Genomic DNA, 17,177 nt, shown 5'->3' on the forward strand with positions numbered 1-17,177 from the left:
TATATAAAACAGATAAAGGTTTAGACAAAATAGATAAAGCTATGAAATAAGCCAACATACATACCACTAAAACTTTTCAAAGAGGAAAATAATTTTATTCCAGTGTTAAGTCATAAAACAGTGTGATAAAAATCAGACTTTTAACAATTGCTAAACTTTGTGCAAACACATTAAAACCTACACATTCTCCTACTCAGCTGTCGACATTCCAAGGCAACAGCAGGTGTGATGACACTACACTGACTGCACAGAAATGAATAGAGGGGTCAGAGACCAAGGGCTTAAAGAATGGTTGCATTGATAAAGGACTCATCTACCCAAGAACAAACACATTTCTCTATTCTGCAATTCAGACTACTTTGGTAAGATTACTTCAGCAACAATTCTTATCAATCTACAGCAGGAAGCCTGGCAAACCAAACGAGCAAGAAGATGGATCCTGCATTAATATTTTGATCTATCTTTCCATTAGGTATCTGCCAGCAACAGAATACTGCTGATTAAGTTACACAGTTCATCAATAATTAACACCTGGGTAAAAGACAGCTCTTCTCTGGAACCAGCAATACAGACATCCCTTCTTAGGAGCTAATTATAAACTTAAGAGGCACAGAGACTTCAGGCATATGCAGCACAGTGAAAAAAACCTTCTTGAATGGACTGTGCTACATGAGAATGAGTCTGTTTTGCACACATGTGGGTGAGTTTTTCCCATGCTGTCCCACAAGGTAGGTATACATCCCACTCATTCCACAGGAAAAGAAAAGGCACCATAGTTCAGCAACTAATTACAGCTGTATCTCAAACATGTCACGTTCCAATTTCCTGTGTCATTTGCTAATCCCACCTACCCAGAATTATTAATGGAGTTGCACAGATTAAAGATCCCGTGTCAACAGGGTAGAGCCACCAGTTAGAAACTCAGGAGGAATTCCCATCAGCTCTTCCCTCAGACTCTCACAGAAAAAGAACACCTTAAGGGAAGTGACATGGAAGTAAAAACATGTTTTTAATTCTGAAAAATTTATATGGAGCTCCCTCAAGTGAGATTTGTGTTGAGGGTGCTGAGGTCAAAGTTGAGAGAGCTGTGGCACAGGCCTTTGTGACCCTTCACAGCCCCATGCCAAGGCCAAAGGCAGTCAGAGCTGTAACATTGCTGCCGTGGTGGCACTGCTGGACATACCTGTCTGAGCTCACACATCCTGGGGTCTCCCCTCTAGAAAAGGAACCAAACAGAACCCCAGGACTGCTCCATCCATTCCCTGGGGCATAGCAGCTGGCAGGTGTCCTCTGCACAAGGACCGCGTGGGACACCCAGAGCTTTGCAAAGCACCCACGCAGGGAACACCCTTCTCAGAACACAAGTCTGTGACAGACACATCCACACCTCTGCACAGCTGTTGAAATCCAGAAAAAAATGATGCACAACAGAACAAGCTCATGAAAGTTTGCAGAACTTAAATATTTATTTTTAAACCATTTAAAACCCCCAAAAACATTGAAATGAGCCTCATCTATAAACAGATTTACAAGACTAACAACTACAGAAGCTAGAGGAGCACTACAATTTGTTTCTGTGATGCAGTTATTTTGTAAATCTTCAGATCAACTGTATTTACAACTTTTGCTGCTTTTACATTTATAAAAATATTTATTTAATCCATAACATTATTGTTTTCAAAAACTATTTCCAGGCTTTTTTCTCAGATATAAATTCTAATTGAATTTCAGTTATATAGCAGATGAAAGTTTTAAACAGAAACTTTTTTTAAAAATTAAAACAAGGAGTTAAAAGTAATTTTTTTACAGTGTAGGCACCATTGAAAATAATTGTCCTTGGCATATCTAACCACCATCTCTCACGAGTGTCCTTTATATAAAAATGATGTAATGGCAACATTTGAGGAAAAATGCAGTATTTACTTGCACACCATTACTTTTTCAATATTTGGCAGATAAATTTCAGATTCATTAAAATTACTTTTGTGCAAAAACAAAATGTGCAGGTCTGAACCATAAAATAAACACACTCAGCCTTTATCAAAAATAAATTTACACCAACAGTTCCACAGCTAAATACTGAAAAACAACCCCAGTTCAAAACTTCAGCATAATATACATACTGGGTTGAAAAAGGGAAAAAAACCAAATCAAAACAAAACAACAGAAGAGATTACCCATCTAGCAGTACCATAAATATATAACTGAAAGCAACTTTATAGTCTTACCTACTTTTTATGAAAAAAATCACTCTGTACTGCACAGTACTACCTTTTTGTGAAAGAATATCTATAACTCAGGTATTTGCATATTAACTGGTAAATACATATTTAAAATACACTTTCAGAGAATTATAAACAAATTATGTTGATGCATGGTATTTTATGTATCTCAGAACAAAAATGTGTATAAATATATTACAGGAGAAACAACACCACCACAACAGAACGCTGGTGTTACACCGATACCTGCGTGTGAGGTATGTAACATGTGACGCTCGGCTTCTCTGGCTCCCTTCCACCCAGGCATGTATACTCAGAGGAAAAAAATTAAGTTAAATTGGACTTCAGGTTTTGTCCATTATTGCCAAAAGCCTCACCCCCTCAACTGTATTGCTCTAAATTTTCCTACCATGATGATATAAGATTGAGTTACTACTTCAAAACCTGTTCTAAAAGGTAATACACAGACTGTACATCAGGATAGACCTGTTGCTACATATCACCTGCAAACTATTGACATATTGCTCTCAAATATATTTAATCATAGAGCTGCCTAAAATACTGTACCAAATCAGAATTAAGAGATACTGTTGCAGGTTTGTTTTTCATGCTGGTTGAAGCAGGTGCTACAGCAATACCCTTGCCACTACATGTTTTGAATACGCTTGTGAAAAAGCTATTTTTCTCTGAAGCTTGTTAGTGATTTACAAAAGTTTAACTCATGAATATAAAAGAGCTGTACAACTCCACGTACAGGAACAAAATAGCATCAAAACATACTGTACTTGAACATTCTATTAACTAAAGTAATGGTTATTTCTAAAAGCAAAACTGCACCTCAACATTTATCAGATTAAACGGGTGAAACTACAATATTAAAAGTTGTTCTTTACAAAATAATTTCCTGAAAATATAAAACCATGTGCACTGCCACAGAATAGTTGAGTAGGTTCTTTCAAATCCTCAATCACCATCAATATGTTGCAAAGATCCAAAAGGCACAAGGAGCTCATGAGCTAAGCACTGCCAAGCCTGAAGTAGTTTTGGTGGGTTTCACTGGGTCCATACGATACAGCAGTCAATTGTGTGAAGTTTCTTAGGATGAGTCATTAACAGAAAATCTACAGATAAAAAATGCAAGTAAAAAAAAATTGTTAATTATATTGTTTCAGTTAGGCAAACAGCACATAAATACTTCTGCATCACTAAACTAGTATGTGCCTTCATCTCAATGGTTCATAGGAAAAAACCCACCAGAAGTGACATTCTCAAGAAAACATTCCTAAAAGAGGTAAGAAAAAGATTCTATCTCCCCTACTGCCTGTAAATATGCTTAAGAGAAACCTGCAGGCTAAATTAAAGCAGCAAGATATAGCAACTACAGTAAAGCTGCAGCACTTCAAGACCAGATACAGTAAATAGTCACTATTAGTTTAAGTCTCAAACAGAAGTGTTACCTATAACTACAAAGCTAAAGGTTTAAAGCACTGGACACAGCAGATCTTTCCCTTATCACTGAACTACTTACTTCTGAAATTTCTCCATAAGTTTCTTCACCATCTTATCTGTGATCCCTGGACACGTTGCTTCTGCCACATTGATGCTTTTCTCAAGTTCCTCAATTGCTTTCTTTCTGTTAGCATTATTTGTGTCCTGCTGCTTGAGCTGAGGAGCAAACCAAAAAAGATAAAAGTCAGGAAAGTTGTTAGACATTTGGCTAATACTTTCAAAGAAGATTTTTACACCAACACTTACCTCAGCAAACACAGGTGTGATTATCATAGTTAAACAACTCAGGGTTTTAACAAGATCCTGATCCTAGAAGTTAACAAATAAGGATTACATCAGCATATTCCCATACAACATACACACTGCCTCTAACACAGCACATGTGATTTTGGAAGTTGAGTTAAATTTAACAAAGTGCTTAAAATATATTACAAAACCCACAAAGGCACAATACATCAACAAATGTTACAGGATGTTGAAATAGACGCCTGATGACACATCTCAAACAATGTCATACAGCATCAGAAAAACAGTTCAGTTTTTCCTCACTAGAAAGAGTCTCTAAAATTCCCATCTCTATGAATGGATCTACAGTTCATCTGCAGTATATTTTGCATTTGAGGCTGACATGGCAGAGGAAATATCTCTAACATGCATTATCTCTTGAACTGCAAAAATACCAGTCAGTTCTAATGGAAAGTGAAGTTACTAAGTTTTATGACTATTTTCCTTAAATAGGCTTCAGAACCAGCAGTTAGAAAGAAGAACTCCCCTGTCTGTACTTACCGTCCCATTCTGGAGCTTCTTTGCATCCGGCTTCTTCCGAACGGTAGTAAAGCTCCACTCAGGGTGAGAATTATTTTCTTTGTTGCTGGACTCCCTGAAGAAAAAAGGAGATGATGTACATAATACTAGCCATAACATGACACCAAGCAAGCACAGGTAACCCAAATACATAACAGGATTAGTTCCATAGTCCTTAAAATAAGAAGAAAAACATGTATTGAAACATTAACTGAACTTTAAAAGAGGCTGAATAAATTGAAATGTGATCAAAGCAAACAGAAGATGTTATCTACCCACATGGCTTACCTTCTCCCATGGCATACCATTTGAAAGAGTTATCTGATAGCCAGAAAAGCAAGAGACTTACAGAAATCATGTTGTTCCACAGGCATTGTGCAAATTTCTTCATGCACCTCAACCTTGCTCTGCAATGTCTCTAATTGTGATTCAGTGGTTTTGGTACAACCACTAGCCTCAGACTAGGAAATAAATAGCACTTAAACAGAACTGAAATTGATTTCAAAGAGAGAAAGTTTAAAGAGGTAACAAGCACACGGCTTGACTTATGTGTTAATCTTTAGGATCATACAAGAGGTTTTTTTTAGAAGAAGACAGTAAAAAAAAGGAACAGAGACAGGTGTACAGAAATGGTGTTATTACACAGAAAAGTTGCAGCAAACCTACTTAAAGAACATTATCTAAACAAAAAAACCTAAACTGAATATAAACTTACGAATCTGAACCATCGGAATCACTTTCGTCACTACTATGTCCTTCTGCTTTCCATCTCTTAAACCTATCAATCAGTTCTGTCAGATAGGAAGTCTTCTTGGCATTTTTCATAATGAATTTGTGCTTCAGAAGTTCTTTTGCAGTGGGGCGCTGCAAGAAACACTTTATATATTTAATGTTATGCTAACATTTCATGATTTTAAATGCTAATAGGGGAGATTTAGAAATACAACAGACTTCTAGAGCTAACTTGTATAAACAGGAAGTCAGAAAAGCCAGTAATCCACGTTTACGACCACGCTAAAAATACAATCAAGTCATCCATAGACTACACAGCTTATCCTTCTATGTTAGAAGGCCACACCCAGGAAAATGACTAATGAAAACTCTCCAAAGCAACATTTCCTTGTAAGCTGAATTCAGACAGCAAAAGTTGTGCTGGAGAAAAGGATTTCAGATGATTTTCTCCTCTGTTCAAACTTCTCTTCTGATATTATCCTAGTTTAGAGTGCATTTTAGGAATCTGCCTCTGCCACTGTAATTTCTTTCAGCAGTCTCCCTCCTTCTTTTGAGTATTTTAAACAAAACAAACTAGGATAGAAACAGATATTAAAAAGCATCACTAAAATTTACAGTGGTCTCTAAATTTATAGTTATAGTTTATAGGTTATAGTCTCTAAAATTACTTCAATCACTGATGATGCACAACACCAGCAAAATATTTCACAAGCACAGGAGAGCAGCAAACAAAACTGAAACATCTTTACACACACACACACACACGTTTATCTACTCACAAATGTTGGGTCCTTATTCAGACATGCATCAATGAATTCTTTAAAAGGTTTACTGAAGTCTCCTAATAAAGTGGGAGGATTGTTTTTCGGAATGAGGAACAGAACTCTCATTGGATGCATATCTGAGTTGGGAGGCTCCCCCTTGGCCAGTTCAATTGCAGTGATGCCCAGTGACCAGATGTCAGCCTGAGAGAGGGAAAAGGGACTGTTAGTACAAAATTATGGGCTGTCATAACTAAGTATTTAATAACTGAAATATTCACATATAATGCACCTATATAACAAAATTAATGTTGATCTAAGTACATAATGCAAACATTCCTTTCTAACACTTCAGGAAATCTTGACTCACGAAGACCTGGCTGACTTAATTCTTTAATAACAAACATCTAGATCATCACTTTTGTTGCAGCTGGTATTCTAACACTGCCAGCAAATTAAACGGCTACCTAAATTTACACACTTTTGGAAAAGCTTCAGAAATATTGATCTTCCTTTGATTTTTTCCATATATTAGCAACAAACTACCACAAATTTCCTATGTCTAATTCAGAGTTTGTTTAGGTATCCAACCTTGTTTGACAGCTCACTCTAAAGGAACAAGGCAGAAAGCTGAATCAAATCCAGCAGGGGATCACTTAATTTCTTTCCTAACTGACTGCTTGATGAATTTAGCTGGAGAATTATTGACAACTAGTTAGACTTGAAACACCAAGTTCACAATGTAAGTCACAGAAGAATAATGAAGTACCATTTATTTTAGCTAAAAGCAAGCATTATAAACAAATTCTTTGTATCAAAACGTAGTATGATATTTTGATATGATACATAAAATACTACTATTCTAAAATTCTTTTCTGATTTTGATTTTTTTTCCCAAAAGAAATATATTATTACTTGCATCTTTTTAGATGAGCTACAATAGCTATTTAGATCACTAAAGGTGTTTCTCACTAAAAAGCGTTTGGCAATAGTTGAGTACACTTGGCACAGAATCATAAACCAAAACTGCCCATAGAGTAAACAAGGATTACAATTTGCATCTCTCCAATACTCCTCTTCTGTTCACAAGACCTAAAATAGCTGTACTTTATAGCAAAGAATTAAACTAACTCACTGTTTATTACTGAAATACATAACCAATTGGAGCAAAATTATTTGAAAGAAGAGATGGGGCTTACAAATCTCTGACACTACTAAAATGTATGAATTTCTAGTTTATTTCCCATCATTTTGGAGTAGAAAGAAGAAAGATTAAAATTCAGTACAGATACCAAAACAGTCATCAGTATTAGTCTAGAAATTTAAGTGTATCCTATCCAAATTCTTCATCTCTCCTACCAAAGGCTTGTATCTTCTGTGCTCTCCCATCAGACTACTGGCATGGAAAAAAAGGGGGAAGACATTGCTCTTGCAACATACTGAGGAGATATGGAAGACAAAAGATTAGGTTGCTGGGAAAATATAAATGAAGGGGTGATAAAGCTGATGTATACACAGGGCAAGCAGAAGAGGAATTCTTCCCCATCTGGCTGGCCAACACATATTTTTAAAGCAGGATAGAGGGCTTTTCCAAAATGTCCTACAAAACACATTACAGTGGGACCACTGGAACCCTAAAGAGGAGAATTCCAACTTATCAGCAAGAAGCGTTGTGACAAGTACACAAATTCCTTCAAGTCTGAATGATCCCAGGAAAGTCTTTTGGAGTGTGAATGTTTTCAGGACACTTCAGATATCCAACAGTTTTTTCTTTATATGCACATCACATAAGTACAGTTTCATGTTTACTATTTGAGAAAAAGCAGTAAGAAAGTATTACTTCACACATACCAGATTTTTATTCTCTTGCTCCTATTTAAGGTTTTGTCTACAGAGTGTGTAAAGTCCAATGCCAGACTGAAACATACTGCCATTTCACCAGCCACATGTTCTAGGACATCTTGTGGTTTGACACACAGAAGAGGGGACTGTTACCTCCTTATTGTCATTTCCAGCACCAGTTCTCAACTCTCAGAAAAACATGGAAGAACTCTGCTTTTCCACTGCTAGTTCACATAGGAAAACTCTCCTTCGCGATTAGTCATCCATCAAGAGCTCTCACGACAAAGAAAGGCAAAGGTACCAAAGCCACAGCCACCAAGTTACTCTTTACCTTCTCAAGACCTGTGCTAAAATTTTCAGCATTACATGGATCCTCAGAAATACTATTTGAGAAATTATACCCAGAGCTGTGTATTAAAATCTGAGAAGAAATTAACATTTCGGCTGCCATCTTGGCTTTAAATAAACTGCCATGTCCTGGTGGCATTTTATTTTGTGAATACTTTATTACTGTTTGAATTAAATGCAAAACATCAAATTGAAACCAAATCAACCAACCACCCTACATCCAGGGAGCTGCTCTGAAAGAGACACACGACATCACCATTTTACTTGGTGACTTTGCACCTGAGCACAATGACATGTAATGACTGTATAAAACCAATTTAATCCTACTTTTAATTTTATTATTTGAAATCCTGTAATTTCAAATCTACTTCCCCCCTCCCCCTCCATACTGATAGAGCTAAAAGCAAAAAATTAAAATAAATGCTGTTGGATAACCAGATACAAAAAAAGTATGTTCTACTCTCGTACTTACTTTTGAATCATATGCTGACTGCTGAATAACTTCAGGGGCCATCCAAAACGGGGTTCCAACAAAGGTATTTCTCTTAATTTGTGTGTCTGTTAGCTGCCCAGCAACTCCAAAATCAGCAAGCTTAACATCACCTTGCTCTGATAACAAGACATTGGCAGCTGGCAAGGGGAAATAGCATGATAACAAAATTAGAACACTGTTTTACAGTTTTTAAAGGCTTTAACAAAGAAACACTTGAAATGTTGCACACCTTTTATGTCCCTGTGAATTTTCTTCTCTGAGTGTAGGTAGTCAAGGCCTTTCAAGATTTCCTTTAGCATAGTAGCAATCTGGAACTCATCAAATGGGCCTGCTCGCAGCTTCAGAAAAAAGATGCATTAAAATCATTTTAGTCTTGTATCTAATTTTTGCCTTGCTTTGACTAAATTAAATCTTAAAATTGAAACATGTTTTTAAAGTAAAGAACTAACAAAATTAATGAAATATTCAATGCAATATGTAATTATTCTAATTGAAATAGGTGCCACTGGAATGATCACCTTCACATCTCCTCCACATCAGTGCCAATACACTGAAAATGCTGTTACTCCTCGAACATACACTGTGTTCCCCTCAGCATTCAAAGCACAAGACAAGCAATAACTAACTTTCCACAAAGTTGTATGTCCCTACAGGCAGCAAACATGGCAGACTGAATTTTGTAATTTAGATTAAGTAAATTAAGAAAACCAGTTTATTTCAAAACAGATTAATCTGTTGACTGTGGGTTTTGAATTTAATGATGCAGTTTTTACTTGTCCCAGCATTTTTGATTCCATGTCTGCTTTTGTATCAAGAACCTAACATGCCACTATAAAGCTGGTAGTATGGATTAAGTGTAAGCTTTGCACATTTGAAAGCTATGCAAATAAAACAGAAGAAATTAAGGTGAGTGATTAAAAAAATACCAACGACACAGCACCAAAACACCATGAAATTATGGCCAGGCAAAGTGAGGCAAATGAGGCAAAACTTAAATTTTACTCTTCTAAGATTTTATTCTTTTACAGGTTCAGTGATTTAAACTGGCACAAGTAAAAACTATTTCCCTGTTTCTGACACTCCACAGAATACAATCAATTACTCAAAAGGGTCAAAGAATACCTCACAGCCCGCTCAGGGCCAAGTTCTAGAGCTACAAACTACCACATGCTACACCTAATTACTATGCTTTTGATGAGTTGATGCGATGTAATTTCATAAAGAATTTTAAATAGAGTTGTGAAGTCAAGCACATACTTCAACTCTCGCAGACAGGACCCCAGTTAGCAAATACGTAATTATCACCATTTGATAATAGTGAAGACATGATATTTTCCCTTCTGAATCACACAAAGACTGAGCTATATTATCTTACAGGAAAGGGTGGGTCTGTAGCATTACTGAGGCAGAGCTGCACCGAAACCATGGGGAAACCACATCCACACTCAGTGGACTGCACTTGTGCACTCTCCAGGCTACACCCTCCATGAATGCCAACACTACCTGAAGTAAAAGGCACTTTCATGCTTAACTGAAAATACCTGAACATGGAAAACCCAACACGTTTTAACCAGTTAAAATTAACTGTGGCTGTGGACACACTCTTCATTCATTCCTGAGATCCAAACCTAAAGGAAACATTTTTTACCTAAGCGTAATGAATTCTACTTGGAGGAGGTGGAAAGTGATAGACAGAGGACCCCAAACCCAAACCCCCACCACATACAGCAAGAAAAGAACTTCTCAAACTAAAAGAAACCATTGCTTCATTTGACTGAGAACAAATGGATGCTTCCTAATGCTTAGAGATAAAAAGTAAAATAGAAAAATTAACATGAATTCAATGTGACAGAACTACCATTCAAATTCACACTTTTTGGAGCATTACCACATAGCACTGATGTAGTATCAGCTGCCTCCAGGTACTTATTTTTATAAAGTGATATAAAAACACAATGAAATAAAGTTCACTGATACTTACATTGCAAAAAAAAATATATATATACTTACAAGATCCAAAGCTGACCCGCCACCCAAGTATTCCATTATTATCCATAGTTTTGTGCCCTGTAAAGAAGGCATGAGAGAAGTTGAAGGCTGCCATAAAAAATTATATATATTTTATATATTTCAATAGACTACCAGCACACTCTTAGGAGAAGGCAAATACAGAGTCTTGTTGATCACCTAGTTGTATGCAATTACTTCTTGTAGAATGATCACACAGCTCCTGTGAAGTCTAAAATATTAATTAATATGTTTGACTTCTGTATTTAAAAAGCAATGAAAAAACACCATTACTACTAACCAATTTCTGCTAAATAGTATCTAAAATGATTTCACTTAAAGGAACAGAACTTACAGGAGAAAGAAGTGATTAGGTGGTGGTTTAAGTTTTAATTAAATACAAATAATTATTTAAAGTGGACCTTGCAAATACCTGAGTTTCTGCACTTCCTCTGTGGAGATGTATCAACCTCCAGAACTGACAAATTCTTCTAACATTGATTTCTAGGTGATGACTTTGTCCTCAGCTTGTCACTGCAAAAGGTGGCTGGTTCATAGAAACAAAACTGGAAACATTGGTAGCAAATCTACAGACTACTTGCCTGCCAGAGTCCCCTCACATTCTAGGCAAAACTCAAATATGAATCTATGGGCTACTATTTCAGAAAATTCTGTGAATAAATGTATTTCTTTATTTAAAATAAAACCCAGTAATTAAAAATACTCAATTGGACCACAGCTGGTGAAGTATCACACATACTGTGTAAGTTTCCAGCAAATACTTACCAGTGCTAGTTCCTCACAGCAGAGCACAAGCTCAGGGCAGGAGTACTCTTTAAAGCCTCTTGCATTCTTCATTGTATACTTTCCCACCCTATGGCCTGCCCAGGGATGGAAACCTCAAGAAAACTCAGCAAGCAAATAAAGGTGCAATTTCTGAAAACACCACATCCAATCATCCTAACAAAGTGTGCTCTGTTAGATTTACACTGAATTTAAAAACCACATAATTTATGAGAGTCTATTCCAATATTATGATCTCAGCAGGGAAGGGCTGGCTAATTTTAGCAGTTTTTATAAAGCCCAACTTTGTCAGCTCAGAAGACCTGCAAGGAACTCCTGTTCAAGGCAAACATTGTGGTTACCAGACATGTTTGGAGGACTTGACTATTACTTGAAAACAGTACAGGGTGAAAATGAATAAGTACTGTTTCTCAAATAATGTCTCAAAGAAATTGCTACTATCCACTGTAACTTGGTGTGGACATTTTCTAGCCAGGCATGAATAACCTTTTTCCTAGCTATTTTCTGTCAGCCAAGTATAAATAGACAGGGCAGAACAACCACTATCTTTAGATTGTCACAAAGCTTTGCTGCACAAAGTGCTGCACAATTCTGATGGAAGTCTTTGGATGCTACAGGAGGATTTCTCCATATTCGAATCTGAAAAGCTGACAGTAACTTCAGGTTTGTTTTAACTGCAGAAGAAAAGAGCAAGCTCAGGTGGCTGTAATAGCTACAAGGCTAGATATTGAAAACCTTGGTCTAAATGACACAAATAAGGAAAACAATCATGGAATTCCAGTCATCAAGAGATTTATCTCTATGGTACCGTTGGGAAATCCAGCTGAAGCACTTCATCAAGCTTACCAAATTTGTGTAACCAGAACATGCCAGAACTACAGTAACTTTTAATCTTTTTCTTGCTTGAACTGGTAGGGGAGTAATGCATTTTGACAAGCCATTAAGCTGGAGGAAAACACTCACTTCAGCTATCCAACCTAACTTATCCAGGGTACCCTCCACACCCAGTGGTTTATTTATTGAGATGTTAATCGCAATCAAAGTGCAATAGGGGATGAGGAGACAAATTTAGATCCTGACCTTCTACAAATATGAACAAATGCCTCTATCAGGACTTAAATTATCTTACGGCCACAAAAGCTGCAATACAGCTGAAGCTTATATGATTCTACACACATTAGTGAAAGGCATGATATAAAGGTAAAACATTTTATTATTGTACGCAAATGTGTTTATTAAGGTGCATTCTTTGACTGTATGTATGTTTGCACACCACCTACCCGCATGTTTAGAAAACACTACTGATCTTGCCAGACATGCAACAAAAATTTAGGAAAAAATTACTAATGCCTAAGCTTTAAGGTTAATTCAATGGGAAACTCCCATTTGAACTTCAAGATATCCCACATTACCATGATATGGGGGTTTTGTACCTTTTTGTGTCACAGTAACTGAAAACTGGCATCAACTTTATCACAAGAACCTCAGGGAAGCAGACCTTGCCATCTTGTACCAATGATGAGGTTTTATAGATTAAAATACCTGATAACAGACAAGTAACATTGCACTGCTAGGAAACTATTAAGGGACTGTCCACACTTTTAAAAATCACATTTACAAGTTGGATATACAAGCTGTAGCTAATGAACAGCTAGGCTGCAGAATGTGAGCGTAACTTACACAGCATCAGCTGAGCTGACTAAGTTACAAGTTAGTAAATCAAGTAATTGAAAGAGACACTCCTCCCTTCTGCCTTTCAGCAGCAGGGGCATCTCGGAGAGCCTGCACGCAGCTGGCAAGCCCCAGGCTCCCTGTGACTGGGCCACTCCACCATCTCCAACAGCCACAAGGCTGCCTTTGCATCCTGAAGTGCAAAGAAATTGTCAAGATACAGACTATGTAGAACAGAGTGTAAAAAAAAATAAAATCTCTCATCTGAAATGTTTGCAATTAGAACCCCCTCACAACTACATCTCTTCTTTCATGTTTTAGCCGTAACAACTTTTAGCTATCAACTATCTTGCTGGAGGGAAAACTCAAAATGATGACAAGAACAATCTGCTTACTCAAAGATTAGTTAAAATTGATTAGAAAACCAGAGTAAGTTACAACAGAAGATGTTCCACTACAGTTCAGTTGGATGAACCGACACTTACATGCTAAACTTGAAGCCAACACATGGTCTCAGCTGTGATTTCTTCAAAGTAAAAACTAGTAAAATTTAAAGACTTAAGACAGATCTAGATTACTGAACTAGATAAACATCAGTAAGTGCTGTAGGCAAGCTGAATGCCTTTGCATTGAGGGTTTACTTTGGTATTTAGTCAGGAAAACACTAAGTCTCTTTGAACAGTGGAAAATTACAAACATTTCTAATGGCATTTCTACAGCTTCAGAGAGAGCTCCATGCATGATTAATACACTTTAATAAACTATTTCTAGTCCATAAGCATGATCTGAAACACAGCACACTGGCTCAACTGTTTTGTTTCCCTGTAAATAAAGATGCAAAGGAAAAAAACAGGTATCTTAAATTTTTAAATACCTTCTATTTACCTTATGCTCTTTTTAACCATTATCTTAAAAGGTATTTCTAGGAATTTTTCAGTGATCTTTATACATAAACAGAAGTATCCAGCAACAAACATATGGGACCACTGTAAATATGGACTTCACACCAGTTATATCCATGGCAAACGGCTTCTGATCTCTGCAGCCTAGGACTCAGCTTTGTAAAAAATAAGATGTCTTAATTTTCAGAATTTAACCTCAATATTCTTTAATTTTTAATTATACAGTCATTTGGTACATAACTGTACTCATTTCATTGTTTCAAAGAGATATTTACAATGTACAGGAAGATGAAATCCTGAATGAAGTACTGCACTTAGCTTAATAGTTAGGCTGACTGTCACTCTCAAAGAAATAGCTAATAAAAAGTTAACAGCTAGAGCAATTAAGTGAAAAACAAAAAAGGAGACAGACACAACTCTCAAAATACCTGTTATTACAAAAATGAAAAGGCAGAATAAAAGATTCTTTGCACATTGAACAAAACCAATACCCTCTTTCCCCTGAGGAGTCTCAGTCTCAAGCTGAAAGATCCTGAACTAGCAACCAGGGATTAATCTAATCTAAGAACAATTTAGGCAGAAGATACTACTTTAGAAGTTGCTTTATTTACTTTTAATTACAGAATTAAAGGTATTTATTTGTGGACATTTTTATTCATTTACTTGGGGAACAGCAAGAAGCAGAATTACCTACCATGATACTCTGGGATGAAAAACATTCCTGTGAACAACTTTTTAGGGTTTGTTTGTGTTTGGTTGGTTGGTTGGGTTTTTTTAAGAGGAATTTCTTAAAGGAATGGGAAAGTAACCAAAATTCCACAAACACCTCCCCAGTCTCCATGCATGGAAATTTTCCCTCCCCAAAAACTTTACAAGCATGAAAAGTAAACAAGAGATCAGCATTAATCTTTCAGAATTTATCCATTTAGAACAGAAATGGAAAGAACCCACAGAGTGGTGAGGAGAGTACTGCAGCATTAACATGATTCTACACTCACCACGAATTTTTAAAAAATAAAAAAACCTAAGCAAAATTCAAAAGTTATTTAGCACTGATAGAATAACTAGACTTTACTTTCCACATCTATATTGCTGCAAATAATGAAAACTTTCCCTAGTCAATCCATAACTTACAAAGCTTTTTCCACTCCCCACCCCCCAGAAAACAAAGAAGAAACAAAACAAATCCTCACACAGCTTAATTCCTCCATTTATAGCTGCTGAAATCACTCTTTAATGCTGAGATTTCACAAAACACTTTTCCAAGCAAAGCCTCTGTACTAGTTTGAAAACAAACCAGTGGGAGGCACCAAGTCCGAATAACAATTTAATAGGGAAATAAAAGAAAAAAAACTAAAAGAAAACACTGGTTCAAACTGACAGAGTCAAGATACAACCTGACTCCCTGTTCGTCAGGGTGGTGGTAGCAGTCTGGTAGAATGGTGGCTGCAGTCCTCTGAAGCGGTGATCCTGTAGAAAAGGGTCTGCTCTTCCTCAGAAGGTCCAGTGGTGGCTGTGTAGCTCCTGTCCTCTGGAAAGCCAGTGGAAGGGTTGTCTCTGGTGTTCAGCATCTCAGATTATATCCATGATGGGATGGTTGGTTCCTCCCCCTGGGTGGAGCATCTCACAATGGGGTAATGAGTCATGAGGCCAAGTGTTGATTAGGCTCGTTAACAGAAGATAGTCCGGAGGGAGTTACCTATGAGTCATTCGGCAGGGCATTGATGGGCCATTAACAGCAAGATAGTCTGGGGGGAGGAGGCAAGGAAACACTGCCCCACCTGGTTTCAACGGCTGATGGGGATGGTAATAGAATACACTGCAACCCAGGACACAAGGTTCAGTCCATTTCCCTGCACTTCATGTCATCCCATGCCATGTTACTGTTTTCATTTCGTTTTCTGCATTACCCACCAAGTGTAACCAGGTCCTTGAGCAAAGACAATCCCACGGATGGGTTTGCCTTTGCCTGAGGTGGGATTAATCCAAACAGTCTTTCCTAAAATACCTCTCAGGTGTACCACAGGGACTCATATCTCCATTCTCTGTGTGCAAGGGTTCAGATTCGGCAGGGCCAGCTCGATTGATGCACCCTCGGGTATTGACCATCCATGTGGCCTTTGCTAACTTCAGGTCCCAATTTTTTAAGGTCCTCCCCACCAAGTGCCTTTAGGGTGGTTTTAAGTAGTCCATTGCAGCGTTCAACTTTTCCAGCAGCCGGTGCATGATAAGGGATAGGATATATCCATTCAATACCGTGTTCTCTAGCCCAGGTGTTGATGAGGCTGTTCTTAAAATGAGTCCCGTTGTCTGACTCAATCCTGTCAGGGGTGCCATGTCTCCACAGGACTTGCTTTTCCAGGCCCAGGATGGTGTTCCGGGCTGTAGCATGAGGCACAGGGTAGGTCTCCAGCCATCCAGTGGTTGCTTCAACCATGGTCAACACGTAGTGCTTGCCTTGGCGGGTTTGGGGAAGGGTGATGTAGTCAACTTGCCAGGCTTCACCATACCTGTACTTTGACCATCGTCCACCATACCACAGAGGCTTCACCCGCTTGGCCTGTTTGATTGCAGCACAGGTCTCACAACTGTGGATGACCTGTGAGATGCTGTCCATGGAAAGGTCCACCCCTCGGTCACGGGCCCATCGGTATGTTGCATCTCTCCCCTGATGACCAGAGGCATCATGGGCCCAACGAGCTAGGAATAATTCTCCCTTGTGCTGCCAGTCCAGATCCACCTGTGATACTTTCACCTTGGCAGCTCGGTCCACCTGCTCGTTGTTGCGATGCTCTTCATTAGCCCGACTCTTGGGTACGTGCGCATCCACGTGTCGAACCTTCACGGTCAGCTTCTCTACTCGGGCGGCGATGTCCTGCCAAATCTCAGCGGCCCAGATGGGCTTCCCTCTGCGCTGCCAGTTGGCCTTTCTCCAGCGATCCAGCCATCCCCACAGAGCATTAGCTACCATCCATGAGTCGGTGTAGAGATAGAGCCTCGGCCACTTCTCTCGTTCAGCGATATCCAAAGCCAGCTGGACGGCTTTAAGCTCTGCAACCTGACTCGATCCACCTTGTCCCTC

At 38.1% G+C, this 17,177-nt stretch overlaps 1 protein-coding gene across 2 annotated transcripts in view; it reads right to left on the reverse strand.

The window, feature by feature from the left end:
• Nucleotides 1–1,441: 1,441 nt before the first annotated feature.
• Nucleotides 1,442–17,177, reverse strand: part of STK26 (serine/threonine protein kinase 26) — a 21,941-nt gene continuing 6,205 nt past the window's right edge. The window contains exons 2-10 of one of the 2 annotated variants that reach the window (XM_008641998.2): nucleotides 10,722–10,778; nucleotides 8,941–9,049; nucleotides 8,691–8,848; nucleotides 6,047–6,232; nucleotides 5,251–5,399; nucleotides 4,518–4,611; nucleotides 3,978–4,040; nucleotides 3,751–3,887; nucleotides 1,442–3,343 (exon numbers count right to left, since the gene is read on the reverse strand). In XM_008641998.2, the coding sequence (XP_008640220.1) occupies nucleotides 3,319–3,343; nucleotides 3,751–3,887; nucleotides 3,978–4,040; nucleotides 4,518–4,611; nucleotides 5,251–5,399; nucleotides 6,047–6,232; nucleotides 8,691–8,848; nucleotides 8,941–9,049; nucleotides 10,722–10,757 (957 nt within the window). In that variant the 5' untranslated portion in view covers nucleotides 10,758–10,778 and the 3' untranslated portion in view covers nucleotides 1,442–3,318. Of the gene's footprint in view, nucleotides 3,344–3,750; nucleotides 3,888–3,977; nucleotides 4,041–4,517; nucleotides 4,612–5,250; nucleotides 5,400–6,046; nucleotides 6,233–8,690; nucleotides 8,849–8,940; nucleotides 9,050–10,721; nucleotides 15,429–17,177 lie in introns of those variants that run through there. The other variant, XM_017743338.1, reaches the window with a different exon arrangement.

This window comes from Corvus brachyrhynchos, unplaced genomic scaffold (genome assembly GCF_000691975.1).
Source record: "Corvus brachyrhynchos isolate BGI_N302 unplaced genomic scaffold, ASM69197v1 scaffold220, whole genome shotgun sequence".
Taxonomy (NCBI): Eukaryota; Metazoa; Chordata; class Aves; order Passeriformes; family Corvidae; genus Corvus; species Corvus brachyrhynchos.